The sequence below is a fragment of the Ornithorhynchus anatinus genome, chromosome X1 (genome assembly GCF_004115215.2).
Source record: "Ornithorhynchus anatinus isolate Pmale09 chromosome X1, mOrnAna1.pri.v4, whole genome shotgun sequence".
NCBI lineage: Eukaryota > Metazoa > Chordata > Mammalia > Monotremata > Ornithorhynchidae > Ornithorhynchus > Ornithorhynchus anatinus.
Window position 1 is genome coordinate 109,633,586 of NC_041749.1, and position 18,241 is coordinate 109,651,826.

The following is an 18,241-nucleotide window of genomic DNA, read 5'->3' on the forward strand; positions in this document are numbered from 1 at the left end:
TCTCCAAATCAGAGAAGCCACAGCTCTCCCTCGTTCAAAACTCTCCTAAAATCCCAACTCCTCCAATGAGGCTTCTCCAATTAACCACCAACACTCCAGGTTGTATTAACCTATCAGTCATTTCTAACTCTAACATATGTATTTACACTCATCCTCAGCACGTGTATGTTTATTTCACTGTACATACTGTTATCTATTTTGATTATTCCATTTCCAAATACTTTTACTTCTGTCTCCCATATTAAAATGCATGATCCCAGTGGACAAGGGATGTGTCACCTCTCTGTAATCAATCAATCAGTGCAATACACCCAGCGGGTGTTCAATCACAGGCATTAAATGTGGTTACTGAGTGCAAAGCGTGGTACTAACTGCTTGGCAGAAACCAACAGAAGCCAAACACATGCTCTACACACTCAAGAAACTTACAAAGTAATGGGGATTCTGTCCTTCATTCTCACAGGTGCTGTTGTTTTCATATCCTATGCTACCTTGGGATCCAACATGAACGAGAGTATCACACAAGGAGAACTGCATGATTTCCACCTGAACTCTAAGGTAGTGAGTGGAACAATTGGACTTGAGAAGAATATTTCCCTCTCTGCCCCAGTTAACTTCACTTTCCAGCATGTTCGGGTGAGTAAGAATCTGATTGGTCTAGTCCATGAGCTCTGATCCCACCCCTCCATCCCTGAATGAGTTGGTCAATGGCCATTAGCCAAACTTCACTGTGAACCTGGCAGCAGGTAGGTGGCTCCAGCTTGGGCCTGGCTGGTATGTTAGCTCATATCCTTTCTGAGTTGGGCTTCTCAGCTAACCAAAGGGATTTGTGGCTTGAGAAGCCACACAAATACTCTTACTTCCTGACTTGCAACCAGTAGCATATCTGAAGTGTAGACAATGATTCTCAACAGTCTTTGGATACTGGATGGGTTGTTAAGCATACATTCATTCATTCATTCATTCGATTGTATTTATTGAGCGCTTACTATGTGCAGAGCACTGTACTAAGTGCTTGGAAGTACAATTCAGCAACAGATAGAGACAATCCCTATCTAATGACAGGCTCACAGTCTAGAAGGGGGAGACAGATAACAAGACAAAACAAGTGAGAAGTAGCGTGGCTTAGTGGAAAGAGCCTGGGCTTGGGAGTTAGAGGTCATGGGTTCTAATCCTGGCTCCACCACTTATCAGCTGTGTGACTTTGGGCAAGTCACTTAACTTCTGTGTGCCTCAGTTCCCTCATCTGTAAAATGGGGATTAAGACTGTGAGCCCCATGTGGGACAACCTGATTACCTTGTATCAACCCCACCACTTAGAACAGTGCTTTGCACATAGTAAGCACTTAACAAATACCATAATTATTATTAAGTACACATGGGGCTACTACTGCTCCAGGCAGGGGATTCTCAAACCTGGCAACACAGTCCAGGGATGGTGGGGACAGTCTTAGGGGATTTATTTCAGCTTCCTGCAATTCAAGTGTCAATCTTGACTCAGATTCCTCACTAGCCCAGGTGTTACTGGCCAGGATCAGGCCCAGAATTTCTGCTCAGGCAGAGCAATATTAATGATTATAATAATGATTGTGATATTTGTTAAGCGCTTACATACAAAGCACTGTATTAAGCACAGGTTCCACATGGGGCTCATAATCTAAGTAAGAGGAAGAACAGGGGTTGAATCCTCATCTTGCAGAGGAGGGAATTGAGGCACAGAGAAGTTAAGTGACCAAGGTCAAACAGCAGGCAAGTGGTAGAGCCAGAATTAGAACCCGGGTCCCCGGACTCTCAGGTCCTTGCTCTTTCCCCTAGACCACACTGATTCCCAGCAATATATCTGACCATTAACCAAGTTCACATAAATACTATTGGAATGGTGGAATGACCAGAGTGCATTTACCCAGGAGAGGGAGACGATATCCAATCAATAAATAGCAGTTATTGAGAGCCAACTCTGGGCAGAGCACTATACTGAGTGCTCTGAATCCCTACCCTCAAGGGGCTTTACAATCTCCCAGGCAACTTTCACGCCAAATATTTTGGGAAAGTGATATTAAGAATTACTTAACAGAGCTCTGTCTCTTATTTTCTCTGAGGATGAATCGTGATGGAGTCGAGATGGTAATGTGATTCTACTTCCAGGCATTAACTCCAAAGGAACGGTCTCTTTGTGTCTTCTGGAACAACACAACCTGGTCTAAGCATGGCTGTGAGGTCATCTCTGCTGATGAAAATCAAACGAGATGTAGCTGCAACCATCTCTCCACCTTTGCCGTCCTCCTGGCCACCTCTGAGTTGAAGGTACCATTCCTTTGGAGAAGCCAATTTATCTTTAGTTGGGATCTGTTGCTATTTGACCTACAAAAATGATTCTAATTACTCCAGCAGAAATATGGGGCTCCTTTACATGAGGATTACTGTAAAGCTCTTTTCTGGACAACATGTTCCCCTGGAAACTGGAACTGACCTTAAGAAACACAAACCTCCATTTCCAGATGACTGGTTCCTTGGGTCTCCAATTTATCTCCAAGCTGTAGGCTGGGATTAATTAACTTGTTCAGAAATCAATGTTTTTCCTCAAGAATATGGTGATTTGGAAGTTTCGTAGGATCTGATCTTAAGAATTCAAGCAAATAGATCATTTCACAGATGGTGGTGCCCCTTACACAGGGTAGTCAGTAAAATTTTTAGTGTTTAATTTAAAATGAAGTCTCAAGAAAGACCTGTTGAGGTTCCTCAAAATGCCACACTCCTGGAGAATGAATGGGAAGCTGGGGAGTGGCTCCAGAAATACCCCCATTGCTAATGGGGCCCACAGTTCAATCAATCAATCAATCACTCGTATTTATTGAGTGCTTACTGAGGTGCAGAGCACTTGGGAGAGTAAAATATATCAATATAACGTATACATTCCCTGCCCACAATGAGCTTGCAGTCTAGAGGGGGAGACAGACATGAATATGACTAAATAAATTACAGATATGAATATCAGTGCTGTGGTGCTGAGCGGGGGTGAATAAAGGGAGAAAATCAGGGTGATGCAGAGGGAATGGGAGAAGAAGACTGGAGGGCTTACTCAGGGAAAGCCTCTTGGAGGAGATGTGCCTTTAGTAAGGTTTTGAAGGTGGGGAGAAAGATAACCTTACTTGTTCTGTGGCCTCATGCTTCTCAGTCAGCCCTTTCCTGTGGGGATGTAAGAGGAGACTATTCATTCATTCATTCAATCGTATTTCTTGAGCACTTACTGTGTGCAGAGCAGTGTACTAAGTTCTTGGGAGAGTAGAATATAACAATAAACAGAAACATTCCCTAGGTAATACCTAGTTAATTAACCATAGGTTACTAGGTAATGAAGCATCAAGGACACTGACATGGAGTGACTTGCATTTCCTTTACTCTGGGTTTCAGGAGGACCCCGTGCTGACCCTGATCACATATGTGGGGCTGAGCCTTTCTCTGCTGTGCCTCTCCCTGGCTGCCCTCACGTTCCTCCTGTGCAGAACAATCCGGAACACCAGCACCTCCCTCCACTTGCAGCTCTCTGTGTGTATCTTTCTGGCCGACCTTCTCTTCCTCACAGGAATAAAACGCACGGAACCTGAGGTAAACAGACGACGGAGTTTCTCTTTCCCCCAAATTGGAGAGGGTCCTTTTGGCTATTGGAGGGCAGAAGGGGCAGAGGGAGGGACAGAGAAGTGAACTCGTGCCAACTTGGGTTACTGGTGTCTTTGCCCTCTGTCAGACTGCAGCACAACGATCGGGTATTGGGGAGTTAATCCCCCAGTTAGCACAGCACAGCAGCTCAGTTGACCTCTCCTGGGTCTCCGGAAATCTCTTCTCCCCTGCACCATCCCACTAACACAGAGCACCAAGGGTCTGTCTTGCACTGAATGGGCCCAGGGACACTGGGGTTGAAGCCCTGGTGAATCGTGGTCACTCCGCCTTGGGGTCAGTCCAACATCCCCACTGCCTTTCTTTTCTCCTCCTCCAGCTGTTATGTTCCATCATTGCTGGGTTGTTACACTATCTGTTCCTGGCCGCCTTTACCTGGATGTTCCTGGAAGGGCTGCATCTCTTCCTCACTGTCAGAAACCTCAAGGTGGCTAATTACACCAGCGCAAGCAGGTTCAAGAAGAGGTTCATGTACCCCTTTGGCTATGGGATTCCAGCTGGGATCGTGGCCATTACAGCAGGAGTTGGCTACCGAGGCTATGGGACCTCCACTCAGTAAGTGCAGGATTTGCCCTGAATAATAGGTGCCGGTCTGATTCCCTGACACAGTGTAAGTTCTCTGAGGGCATGGACTGGATGTTTTGCTTCTGTTGTACTCACCCAAGGGCTTAGGATATTGCTCTGTACACAGGTGCTCAATAAGTATGCACATTCAACCAATCAATTCTATTCATTTAGCGCTTACTTTGTGCAGAATATCGAACAAATGCTTGGGAAAGTACAATACAATGGAGTTGGTAGACATGACCTCTGCACTCAAGGACCTAACAGTATAGTTGTTTGACTGATTGATTAAATCTGTGTAAGGATCACTGTTTAGGGCAGGCCCTATAATTGCCCCATCTACACCCCCTGTGCCATCCATTCTGATTTATAGCATTACTAAGTGCAAAAAGTGTCAATCAATCAAGCGAATTGTCTACACCCGTTGTCTCAAATTCCTCTCCTCCAACTCTCTCCTAGACCCCCTCCAATCTGGCTTCTGTCCCCTTCATTCCACTGAAACCACCCTCTCGTAGATCACCGGTGATCTCCTTCTTGCCAAATCCAATGGCCCCTTCTCCATCCTAATCCTCCTCGAGCTATCAGCTGCCTTTGACATTGTGGACCACTCTCTTCTCCTGAATACGTTATCCAAACTTAAAAAATAAATAAATTATGGTATTTGTTAAGCACTTACAATGTGCCAAGCACTGATCTAAGTGCTGGGGTAGATACAAGATAATCAGGTTGCCCCATGTGGGGCTCACAGTTTTAATCCCCATTTTACAGATGAGGTAACTGAGGCACAGAGAAGTTAAGTGACTTGCCCAAGGTCACATAGCAGACAAGTGGTGGAGCTGGGATTAGAACCCACGTCCCCTGACTCCCATGCCAGTGTTCCTTCCACTAAGCTACGTTCCTCTTATCTATCTGGCCATTTATTCTCAGTCTATTTTGTGACTCCTCCTCTCCCCCCATCCCCTAATTGTGGAGGGGTCCCTCAAGGTTCAGTTCTCGGTCCCCTTCTATTCTCCAACTACACTCATTCCCTTTGGGAACTCATTTGCTCCCATGTCTTCAGCTACCATCTCTATGAGGATGATACCCAAATCTACATCTATCCCCGATCTCTCTCCCTCTCTCCAGGCTCGCATCTCCTCCTGCCTTCAAGACAGCTCTACTTGGATGTCCTCCCATCACTTCAAACTTAACATGTCCAAAGCAGAGCTCCTTATCTTCCCAGCTAAACCCGTCCTCTCCCGGACTTTCCCATAACTAAAGATGGCACCACCATCCTTCCCATCTCACAAGCCTGTAACCTTGGCATTATTCTTGACTCTGCTCTCTCATTCCATCCACATATCCAATCCGTCAGCCTCCTTTCTGACCTCCCAACCTCTTGTCTCTCCCCACTCCAGTCCACACTTCACTCTGCTGCCCGGATGATCTTTCTACAGAAATGTTCAGGGTATGTCACCCCCCCTCCTCAAAAATCTCCAGTAGTTGCCTATCCACCTTTGTATAAAAAAACCCCCAGATCTCACCATTGGCTTTAAAGCACTCCACCACCTTGCCCCCTCCTACCTCACCTCACTTCTCTCCTTCTACAACCCAGCTCGCACAATTCGCTCCACTGGTGCTAACCTTCTCACTGTGCCTCAATCTTGCCTGTCTTAATAATAATAATAATAATAATAATAATGTTGGTACTTGTTAAGCACTTACTATGTGCAGAGCACTGTTCTAAGCGCTGGGGTAGATACAGGGTAATCAGGTTGTCCCACGTGAGACTCACAGTCTTAATCCCCATTTAACAGATGAGGTAACTGAGGCACAGAGAAGTTAAGTGACTTGCCCACAGTCACACAGCTGACAAGTGGCAGAGCCGGGATTCAAACCCATGACCTCTGACTCCCAAGCCCGGGCTCTTTCCACTGAGCCACGCTTCTTCCACCGACCCCTAGTCCACGTCCTACCTCTGTCCTGGAATGCTCTCCCTCCTCAAATCCAACAGACAATTACTCTTCTCTAACCCCTTCAAAGCCTTACTTAAGGCACATCTCCTCCAAGAGGTCTTCCCAGACTAAGCCCCACTTTTTCTCATCTCCCACTCCCTTCTGCGTCATCCTGACTTGTTCCCTTTGCTCTTCCCCATCTCCCTGCCCCATAACACTTATGTATATATCTATAATTTTATTTATATTGATGTCTGTTTACTTGTACTGATGTCAGTCTCCCCTCCTCTAGACTATGAGCTCGTGGGCCGGGATTGTCTCTCTTTATTGCTGTATTGTGCTTTCCCAAGTGTTTGGTACAGTGCTCCACACACAGTAAGCGCTCAGTAAATATGATTGAATGAATGAATTAATGAATGGAATTTATTGAGCACTGTGTGCTGAGCACTGTACTAGGCTCTTGGGAAAGAAGAAGGTAATAGGTGGTAGACATGATCCCTGCCCTCAAGGAGCTTACAGTCTGGAGTGGAGACAGGGATTCCAATGAATTACAAATAGGGGAAATAGATATATTCAGAAGTGCTCTGGGGCTTGGGAGACTATCAACTGCTTAAGAGATACAGATCGAGTGCAGAGGTGAATAGGGGAAATGAGGCCTTAGGGAGGTGATGAGATTTTAGTAGGTCTTTGAAGGGAGGGAGAGAGGTAGTATATTGAATATGAGGTGGGAGAGAGTTCCAAGCCAGAGGGAGGATAAAGGCAAGGGGTCGGACGAGAGACAGATGAGATCAGGGTACAGTGAATAGGTTGACATTAGAGGAGTGAAGTGAGTGGGCTCAGTTGTATTAGAACCCAACTGCTTGTATTAGGATTCAGTGTGGCTTAGTGGAAAGAGCATGGGCTTGGGAGTCAGTGGTCGTGTGTTCTACTCCCGGCTCCACCACCTGTCATCTGTGTGACTTTGGGCATCACTTAACTTATCTGTGCCTCAGTCACCTCTTCTGTAAAATGGGGATTGAGACTATGAGCCCCACTTAGGACAACCTAATTACCTTGTATCCTCCCCAGTGCTTATAACAGTGCTTTGCACATAGTAAGCACCTAACAAATGCCATAAAAAAATAAATACCATCATTATCATTATTATTATTAGAAGATCAGTGAAGTAAGGTAGAAGGGGGAGAGCTGATTGAGTACCTTAAAGCTAATGGTATCAAGTGCTTAAAGGGTATACATATATATATATATATATATATCACATTTATATGTATCATATTTATTGAGTGCTTACTGTGTGCAGAGCACCGTACTAAGGGCTTGGAAGAGTACAACACAACACTATAACGGGCACATTCCCTGCCCACAATGAGCTTACAGTCTACAGGGGGAGACAGACATTAATATAAATAAATAAATTATGGATATGTACACAAGACTTGTGGGGCTGGGATGGGGGATGAAGAAAAGGAGCAAGTCAGGGTGATGCAGAAAGCAATTGAAGAAAAGGAAAAGGAGTTTCTGTTGGAGGCAGAGGTGCATGAACACTACTGGAGGTTTTTGAAACATGGACTGAACATTTTTGTAAAAACATGATCTGGGCTGCAGAGTAAAGTATGGACTGGAGTGGGGAGAGATAGGAGGCAGGGAGGTCAGCAAAGAGGTTGATGAGTAATCAAGGAGGGATAGGATAAGTGCTTAGATTAATGTGGTAGCAGTTTGAATGGTGAGGAAAGGGCAGATTTTAGTGATGTTGTGAAGGTTAAACTGAAAAGATTTAGAGATGGATTGAATATGTAAGTTGAATGAGAGAGAGGAGTCAAAGATAACACTAAGGCTATGGGCTTATGAGACAGGAAAGATGGTGGTGCTGTCCCATCTACAGTGATGGGAAAGTCAGAGGGAGAACAGAGTTTGGATGGGAAGATAAGGAGTTCTGTTTTAAACAGATTAAGCTTGAGGTGATAGTGGGGCATCCAAGTAGAGATGCTTTGATGGCAGAAAGAAATGCGAGAATGAAGAGAGGGAGGGAGAGAAGGGCTGGAGATGTAGATTTGGGAATCATCCACATAGTGGTGGTAGTCGAAGCCATGTGAGTGAACGAGTTCTCCAAGGGAGTGGGTCTAGATGGAGAATAGAAAGGGAACCAGCACTAAAAATTTAGGGTTTGGGAGGCAGAGGAGAAGCCTGCCAAAAGAGACAGACTGAGCAGCCAGAGAGATAGGAGGAGAACCAGGAGCAGCAATGTCATTGAAGCCGAGGTTGATTAATATTTCCAGGAGAAGGGGGTGGTCAACAGTGTCAAAGGCAGCTGAGCAGTCAAGGAGGGTTAAGATAGAGTAGGGTCCGTTTGATTTGGCAAGAAGGTGATCATCTGTGACTTTGAGAGTGTGGTTTCTATGGAGTCAAGGGGATGGAAGCCAAATTGGAGAGAATCAAGGAGAGAATTGGAGGAGAGGAACTTGAGACAGTGCATGTAGACGACACTCTCAAGGAGTTTGCAGAGGAATGGTAGGAGGGAGAGAAGGAGGAAATGGGGCAATTACTGGAGGGAGCTGTGAGGTCAAGGGAAGGTTGTTTTAGGATGGGGAGACATGAGCATGTTGGAAAGCAGTGGGGAAGAAGCCACTGGAGAGCAAACAGTTGAAGATGGTGGTCAGGGAGGGAAGTGTCAGTGAAGCCAAGGTTAAATAGCATTTCCAGGAGAAGAGGGTGGCCCCATAGTGTCAAAGGCAGCCAAGAGGTTAAGAAGGATTAGAATGGAGTAGAGGCCATTAGATTTGGCAAGGAGGAAGTCATTGGTGATCTTTGAGAGGGCTGTTTCTGAGGAATGAAGGGGATGGAAGCCAGATTAGAGGAGGTCAAGGAGAGATTTGGAGGAGATGGAGTGGAGGTAGCAGGTGTAGACAAGGAGTTTGAAAAGAAATGGTATTAGGGAGATGAGGTGATAACTGGAGGGTGACATGGGGTCAAAGGGGGGGGGTTATAATACAGGGGTTACATGGGTGCATTTGAAAGCAGTGGGAAAGGAGCCATTGGAGAGGGGCAAGTGATTTGATAAGGTGTGAAGGGATGGGGTCAGATGTGCAGGTGGAGGGGGATGGATTTTGAGAGAAGGCAGGAGATCACCTCTTGAGAGCCTGGTAGGAAGAATGGGAAAGTTGATGGGTAGGAGGAGGGAGGGACTGGAGAAGAGCAGGGTACAGATCTAAGTGCCTGGGTGACACAGAAGGGAGAAAGAGTAGGGGGAAAGAAAGCTTAATCGGGGAAGCCATATTGGAGATGTAATTTTAATAAGGCTGTGAAGGCGAGGAGAGTGGTGGTCTGTCATATTTTGAGGGGCTACAACAAGCACTTGGATCAGCTTGGTAGACTTTGCATAGAGAGGGTGCATTCTTGAGATTTTGTGAAAGTAGAACCAAAAGGATTTAGTGACAAACTTAATATGAGCATTGAATGAGAAAGGTGAGAGGAGGATAATGTCAAGGTTATGGGCATGTGAGACAGGGCAGGTGGCCTTGTTGTCTTCAGTGATGAGGAAGTCTAAAGCAGGATGGGTTCTGAGTAGGAAGATGAGAAGTTCTGCTTTGGATACATTAAGTTTGAGATGTTGGAGGGACATCCAAGGAAATGTGTCCTGAAGGCAGGAGGAAATGCCAGACTTCAGAGAAGGAGAGAGGTCGAAGCTAGAGAGGTAGATTTGGGAATCATCTGCATAGTGGAAGCCATGGGAGTGAATGAGTTGAAGTCCCATAGTTAGGTGTTGAGGGGGAGAGGCAAAGGAAAAGTCAGCGAAAGAGACTGAGGAAGCAGTCATAGAGATAGGAGAACCAGGAGAGGACAGTGTCAGTGAAGCCAAGGTTAAATAGCATTTTCAGGAGAAGAGGGTGGCCCATAGTGTCAAAGGCAGTCGAGAGGTTAAGAAGGATTAGGATGGAGTAGAGGCCATTAGATTTGGCAAGGAGGAAGTCATTGGTGACCTTTGAGAGGGCTGTTTCTGAGGAATGAAGGGGATGGAAGCCAGATTAGAGGAGGACAAGGAGAGATTTGGAGGAGAGGGAGTGGAGGTAGCAGGTGTAGACAAGGAGTTTGAAAAGAAATGGTATTAGGGAGATGGGGTGATAACTGAAGGGTGACATGGGGTCAAAGGGGGGGTTATAAGACGGAGGATACATGGGCGCATTTGAAAGCAGTGGGAAAGGAGCCATTGGAGAGTGAGCCGTTGAAGATGGCGGTCAGAGAGAAGAAGGGAGGGGGCAAGTGTTTTACAAAGGTGAGAATAATAATAATAATAAAATTGGTATTTGTTAAGCACTTACTATGTGCCGAGCTCTGTTCTAAGCACTGAACACTGTTCTAAGCACTGGGATGGGGTTGGGGGCATAGGTGGAAGGGGTAGATTTTGAGAGGAGGCAGGAGATTTACTACAGAGATTATGCAGGGATGGATAGGAGAGTTAAAGAAGGGGCAGGAGGAGAGTGGGCCTGGAGAGGCCCAGAGGAGATTTGAAGAAGATCATGCCAGATGATTTCAATTCTATTGGCAAAATAGGTGGCGAGGTAGTGTAGTAAATCCTGAATGGAGCACAAAAATCATTTTTTCACAGCTTCTTGAACTCTACCCAGATTGAATCTGGTTGCAGCCTTCATCCCTTTTCACTCCCACTACACTCTTTTCTAGTTTGGGATTCATTGCAAAAATTATAAGGAAGCCATTTGCAAAGACAAAGTGCTATATAAATCCTTTAGAAAGCAAAATGGTACAGGGCCTCCTTTCCTTTCAGTTGTAAGAATCAGGCCTCTGTTCTTAGCTTCTGCTCTGGATGTTTGTTATTCCTGAATGGATCCCTGTTTCAACTGCCCAAGATGGGAAAGTTGTCACTGCATCTCATGTTCCTTTACCTTTTTGTCACAGATAAACTGCTAAATGTTCTCGCTTTCTTCCTTTTCAGCTGCTGGCTCAGGATAGAAGGAGGGTTTATCTGGAGCTTCCTTGGACCAATAGTTACAATCATCACGGTGGGCACTTGGTGTTTTTCTTTACTGGTGTTGGGGAATTGGGTGAATAACCAGGAGGAAGCCATTTTCCCATGATACAACCCTTCTGTCAGCAAGACCAAGCTCATAAACTCTTCCATTCAGACATCTTTAAGCAATGACTGATGGGAATTTAGAATCCACAGCTCGATAAGTCTGAAGAAAACAGGCATCAACGTTTTGTGGAGACACTCAGAGTCTCAGTTCCATCCTCGCAGATCCCGTGATAAATGTAGTTAGTTGTGATATTGCCTTTTTTTTTTTTGGTGGCTCCCAGTACTCACTGAATTACTGTAGGATCAGTAGCTATTACCTGGGATTTTTTGTTGTCCTAATTATAGGCATTACAGACCAATGTAATTATATGTATAAAAAGTAAAAAAAAAATATTGCATTTGTTAAGCTCTTACTATGTGCCAGGCACTGTTCTAAGTGCTGGGGTAGATACAAGGTAATCAGGTTGGACACAGTCCACATCCCTCATAGGCCACAGTCTTAATCCCCAATCAATAAAATCTCAAATCCCCAATCAGTAAATCTGTACCCAGCCTGCTTGTGCAATGGACTGACTTATACCCTTTCAGAATGGCTCTAGATCTAACCTCTGCTTTGCCTGCCCACACTGGTACTAAGGAACATTTCAAAATGATCATTTCCTGTTGTTTCCACAGATGAATTTGTCCTTTTATTTGACCACCCTATGGATTCTGAGAGACAAGCTATGCTCCCTCAATAAAGATGTGTCCAAGATCCAAAACACAAGGTAACACTAATCCTTCCAGGTGGGCTCAGAGAGCCAAGCTTCAGAAATATTTCAAGGGGGCTCTTTATGGGGAGAAGCTGAAAAATGCCAGAGTTGGTTTTCCAGGGAACCCACAGAGGGGGCTACAGTGAGCAAACTCACAGAAAGGAGCAGCTAGACATCTGGATTGATTTAACACACTCATTGAGAAGCATCGTGGCCTAGTGGGGAGAACATGGGTCTGGGAGTCAGAAGACCTGGGTTCTAACCCAGTTTAGCCATTTGCCTGACGTGTGACCTTGGGCAAATCACTTAATTTCTCTATACCTGTTTCTTCATCTGTAAAAATGGGGTATCTCAGAGGAGATCTCCTCCCTCCTCGCAAGTGCCACCCCCTCCACCTGTGCTTCGGACCCCATTCCCGCTCACGTTATAAAAACCATCACCCCTTCCCTCCTCCCCTCCTTAACTTCTATCTTTAACTGCTCACTCTCCAGTGGCTTCTTTCCCTCTGCCTTCAAACATGCCCATGTCTCCCCCATCCTAAAAAAACCCTCTCTCGACCCCACTTCCCCTTCCAGTTATTGCCCTATCTCCCTACTACCCTTCCTTTCCAAGCTTCCAGAATGTGTTGTCTACACTTGCTGCCTAGAATTCCTGAACTCCCATTCTCTCCTGGACCCCTCCAATCTGGCTTCCGTCCCCTCCACTCTACCGAGACTGCTCTCTCAAAGGTCACCCGTGACCTCCTTCTTTCCAAATCCAATGGCTCTTACTCTATCCTAATCCTCCTTGACCTCTCAGCTGCCTTTGACACTGTAGACCAACCCCTTCTCCTCCACACCTTATCTCATCTTGGTTTCACGGACTCCGTCCTCTCCCGGTTTTCCTCTTATCTTTCTGGCCGTTCATTCTCGGTCCCCTTCGCAGGCTCCTCCTCCCCCTCCTATGCTCTAACTGTTGGGGTTCCTCAAGGGTCAGTTCTTGGCCCTCTTCTGTTCTCCATCTACACTCACTCCCTCGGTGAACTCATTCGCTCTCACAGCTTCACCTCTCATCTCTATGCAGATGACACACAAATCTACATCTCTGCCCCTGTCCTCTTCCCCTCTCTTCAGGCTCCTATCTCCTCCTGCCTCCAGGACGTCTCTACCTGGATGTCTGCCTGCCACCTAAAACTCAACATGTCCAAAACTGAGCTCCTTATCTTCCCTCTTAAGCCCTGTCCTCTTCCTGACTTCCCTATCACTGTGGATGGTACAACCATCCTTCCTGTCTCTAATAATAATGTTGGTATTTGTTAAGCGCTTACTATGTGCCAAGCACTGTTCTAAGCGCTGGGGTAGACACAGGGGAATCAGGTTTTCCTATGTGGGGCTCACAGTCCCTATTTTACAGATGAGGTAACTGAGGTCCAGAGATGTTAAGTGACTTGCCCACAGTCACACAGCTGACAAGTGGCAGAGCCGGGATTCAAACCCATGACCTCTGACTCCAAAGCCCGTGCTCTTTCCACTGAGCCACGCTGCTTCTCAAGTCTCTCAAGCCTGCAACCTTGGTGTCATCCTTGACTCAGCTCTCTCGTTCACCCCACACATCCAATCCGTCACCAAGACCTGCCGGTCTCACCTTTATAATATTGCCAAGATCCGCCCTTTCCTCTCCACCCAAATGGCTATCTTACTGGTACAGGCTCTCATAATATCCCGGCTGGATTACTGTGTCAGCCTTCTCTCTGATCTCCCTTCCTCCTGTCTCTCCACGCTCCAGTCTATTCTTCATTCCGCTCTCCGGCTCATCTTCCTGCAGAAACGCTCTGGGCATGTCACTCCCCTTCTCAAAAACCTTCAGTGGTTGCCTATCAACCTCTGCACAAAACAAAAACTTCTCACTCTAGGCTTCAAGGCTCTCCATCACCTTGCCCCCTCCTACCTCTCCTCCCTTCTCTCTTTCTACTGCCCACCCTGTAGGCTCCGCTCCTCTGCCGCCCACCTCCTCACCGTCCCCCGTTCTCACCTATCCCACCGTCGACCCCTGGCCCACATCCTCCCGCTGTCCTGGAATGCCCTCCCTCCTCACCTCCACCAAACTAATTCTCTTCCCCTCTTCAAAGCCCTACTGAGAGCTCACCTCCTCCAAAAGACCTTCCCAGACTGAGCTTCCCCTTTTCCCTCTGCTCCCTCTGCTGCCTCTCTATCCCCCTCTTACCTCCCCTCAGCTAAGCCCCCTTTTCCCCCCTTTACCTCTGCTCCTCCCCCTCTCCCTTCCCCTCCCCTCAGCACTGTCCTCGTCTGCTCATTTGTATATATTTTTATTACCCTATTTATTTTGTTAATGAGATGTACATCCCCTTGATTCTATTTATTGCTATTGTTTCTGTCTGTCTGTCTCCCCCGATTAGACTGTAATCCCGTCAATGGGCAGGGATTGTCTTTATCTGTTGCCGATTTGTACATTCCAAGCGCTTAGTACAGTGCTCTGCACATAGTAAGCGCTCAATAAATACTACTGAATGAATGAATGAATTAATTAAATCCTACTCCTCCTTCCTAGACTGTGAGCCCCATGTGGACTCCAGATAACTGACATTTGTACAGATTTGCAAATTTTGACAATAATAATTATGATAATAATTCGATTACTCTATCCCAGCTATGCTGTATCTATCTATTCCAGCACCTAGAACAGTAGTTGGCACATAGTATCCACTTAACAAATACCACAAGTATTCATTCATTCAATTGTATTTACTGAGCGCTTACTGTGTGCATAGTATTGTACTAAGCACTTGGGAGAGTACAATACAACGATAAACAGACACATCCTCTGCCCGCATGAGCTTACAGTCTAGAGAAGGGGAGACAGACAGCAATACAAATAAAGAAATTACAGATATCTACATAAGTGCCTGGGGGGCTAGGAGGAGGGAAGAAGAAAAGGAGCAAGTCAGGGTGACACAGAAGGGAGAAGAGGAAAGGGAGGGCTTGGTCTGGGAAGGCCTCTTGGAGGAGATGTGTCTTCACTAAGGCTTTGAACGGGGAGAGTAATTGAATTATCATAATTATTATTGTCGAAATTTGTAAATCTGTACAAATGTCAGTTACCAAGCATTCCTTCCTACTGGGCTCCATGGTAGTGGATTTTTGCCAGTCCTCTTCAGTTAGAATAAGCAGAATGGTCTAGTGGAAAAAGCATGGGCCTGGGAGTCAGAGGATCTGGGTTCTAATTCTGGCTCTGCCACATGTGTGCTGTGTGACCTTGAGCAAGTCAAATAACTTCTTTGGGCCTCAGCTTCTTCAATTGTAAAATGCTTGTTTTCCTTCCTACTTAGACTGTGAACCCCCTGTGGCACAGGGACTGTGCTTACCTAATTAGCTTGTACCTACCCCAGTGCTTAAGACAGTGTTTGACACAACAAATACAATTTAAAAAAAAACAAGTCCCAAGTTGTGCAAATATCCATAATGGCAGCTCTGCAGACAGGCTCAAAGAACCTTCAGTTTGGGGCAAATAAGAATGGAAGGTGCGAGTGAGAATTGAAGAAGCAGACAGGGAGAGAAAGATACCTTACTATCTTGTATTTTTCAGGACACTGACATTTAAAGCCCTCGCTCAGCTCTTCATCCTAGGCTGCTCATGGGGCCTCGGATTTTTACTGATCGAGCCGATGGGTGACCTCTTCAAATCAGTCATTGCTTACTCATTCACTATTACCAACAGCCTGCAGGGAGTCTACATCTTTGTGGTGCACTGTCTACTCAATCACCAGGTAAAAATGCTTACCTTTGGTCATGTCGTATATGGCACAGTCTCATCTACCCCTGCATTTCTTGTTTTAGATTCCTTATTGCTCCTCCCTATAGTCACTCCCTGACACTCATTTATGCTTCATGCCTTAACTGTTGGACGTTCATAAAAGGTATCCTGCATAGGTGTCTTCTTTTCATGAGGAGGGCAGGGTTGAACTCGGCAGCAGGGAGTTGACCCAGATCCTAAGACAGAGGCATGAGGAGGTTGACTCAATGGACCAAGGCACAATAGACATAATAGGCAGAGATCACAGAGTCACAACATGGAGAAAGCATTTTTAGAACAAGAATAAGATTTTTGTGAAGTCCAATGTCCTTTAGAGGTTAATGAAGGAAAGACAAAGATACTGATAATAATAGTATGCAGTCCCTTTTTTCTGACAAGGTTTAATAAACCTGTTTTATGAATAAGAATGTCAGACCTCAGCCTGATGAACGAACTTCCCCAAAGCCACACAGAATACCAGAAGCCTGGTCTCCTATCCCTGATCTTTGCATCCATTCTAAACCAAGCTTCCTGCCACAACTCAAGTCTCTGCATTCATGAATTTCCAGGTGAAAGAAGAATACAAAAAGTGGTTTAAGGAGATGCAGAAAAGGACTGAATTGGATTCCTACGAGCTGTCTGGCAGTACGACCCATACCAAAATGGTAAGGCAACTCTCCCTCCAGAATTCCAAACTAACATCCAAGTCAAACACCTCAAGCTACATCCAGTTCACTGAGCTCCCAGTTCCCTTCTCTCCCAAGAGAGCGAGGAGGTCATCATCATCCCACCACCAGCTGGAGGTGGGGATTTGAGTTCTCATCTAAGGCCAAGCTGAAAGATGCCGTACTGCTTGACAAGTTTTTTTTTCCAATTAGAAAATTATCAAATAGATTTCTAGACATATCAAGAAATCTTTGGTCAGCATCAGCAGGGGGCTTTGTTAAAGGAAATCACACTCATCCCATTAACTTACGAGGATACCAGAGAAACCCCTTCCCCTTCTTCTTTGAACCTGGCCTCTCGTTGGGGAGGGGAGACAGGCACAGACCAGTTACTTGGCCTACTCCATCCCCTCTGTAATGGCCAGCTCAGTGCTTGGTAATTGGCCATTTTGTCCTCCCCTGTGAATGGGCACACTGAATTTGCTTCCATATGCCCCACCTCATGGACTGGCATGAGAACAGAACTGCTTGCTTTGGAGGGAGAGAAGGGCTTGGGGTCCATGGGGGAATAATAATAATAATAGTAATTGTATTTGTGATATTTATTAAGCGCTTACTATGTGCCAAGCACTGTACTAGGTTCTGGAGTAGGTGCAAACTAATCATGTCAGACACGTTCCACATCCCACATGGAGCCCACAGTCTAATGAGGAGGGAGAACAGGTATTTAATCCCCTTTCTACAAATGAGAAAACTGAGGCACAGAGAAGGTCCTATGCAGAATTCAGACCTTTTCCCTTAGCGGAGCAAAGGCGTCAGCCAAAGCAGCATCGAGTCCACTTCCCTCCTTTGGCCCTGCTGGCTCTGCTGGCCCGGCTTTATCTCTTCTGCAGGTTCCTGCTGGGGAAGTTTGCCTTAGGATGGAAATGGATGGGATAAATCAATCAATTGGATGGGGGTCATGTTGAGTTTGATGGTTTGAGTAATCAATGGCCGGCATTTTGTTTGTTTTTTAATATAGAGGATGAGACCCACCTCCCTCTGATGATTATCAAGCTTGAGACTCCTACTTTATTAAGTGCACTCTAGACGATGGTGCACTTACCCCCGGGGAATTTGAGAAAGTCTAGACAACCAAGTTGGCTGCTTCTGGGGAATGGCAGTTTCAAAGGGGGAAATGGCAGCCTGACATAGTGAGATCTTTTTATCGGTTTTTCTCATCAGTCCCTGGGTCCTCATTCTGAGGAGACTGAGAAAGATCTAGAGTGCAAAGAGGATGTTGGGGTTTATTATGAAAGACCTTCATGCTCTCAAAGGCTCATTTGTTGAGTTATTCTTCTTTAGGATTCCAAATCCAATTTCAGTTTTCCCCACACTTGCTGTTTCTTTGCAGTCAGCAGCCCTCCTTCAGAAGACTTTGGTGAATAATTTTCTTTAGAATTGTGCCAAGTCCAATGTGGACAGAAAGTGGGATCACAATCAACCATCCCGGTTAGTTATCACTGATGGGGAGTTGCCCCCACCTGGGATTTATCCAAGTGAAATTCCAATCAAAACTTTGGAGCAATGAGGTCGAAAACCCCAGGCAAAGTCACGCGATTGCTGCCAAACTCAAGACAGTCAGATCCCATTCCCCTACCTCCCCCCCCCCCATCTCCCAGAATATTGTGGGAATACAAATAAAAGAGCACCACACAAAGTCAAGGTAACACTCTTCTGTCCACTGCCACCCCACCAAATTCCTTCCTCAGTACCCACCCACAGCCACCAAAGCAGTGTCTTGTTCTGCACCCATGTGCCAATTTTTCAAGTAGCAGCAAAACAGGATCATCC

The 18,241-nt window shown here is 45.8% G+C and overlaps 1 protein-coding gene across 1 annotated transcript in view; it reads left to right on the plus strand.

Annotated features, from left to right (window-relative positions):
- LOC114806496 (adhesion G protein-coupled receptor E3) overlaps positions 1-16,558 on the plus strand; it is a 40,005-nt gene extending 23,447 nt beyond the window's left edge. The window contains exons 11-18 of the mRNA XM_039910283.1: positions 464-636; positions 2,146-2,304; positions 3,412-3,606; positions 3,995-4,230; positions 11,122-11,188; positions 11,878-11,969; positions 15,537-15,717; positions 16,313-16,558. Coding sequence (XP_039766217.1) covers positions 464-636; positions 2,146-2,304; positions 3,412-3,606; positions 3,995-4,230; positions 11,122-11,188; positions 11,878-11,969; positions 15,537-15,717; positions 16,313-16,558 — 1,349 coding nt within the window. The remainder of the gene's footprint in view (positions 1-463; positions 637-2,145; positions 2,305-3,411; positions 3,607-3,994; positions 4,231-11,121; positions 11,189-11,877; positions 11,970-15,536; positions 15,718-16,312) is intronic.
- The last annotated feature ends 1,683 nt before the right edge of the window (positions 16,559-18,241 follow it).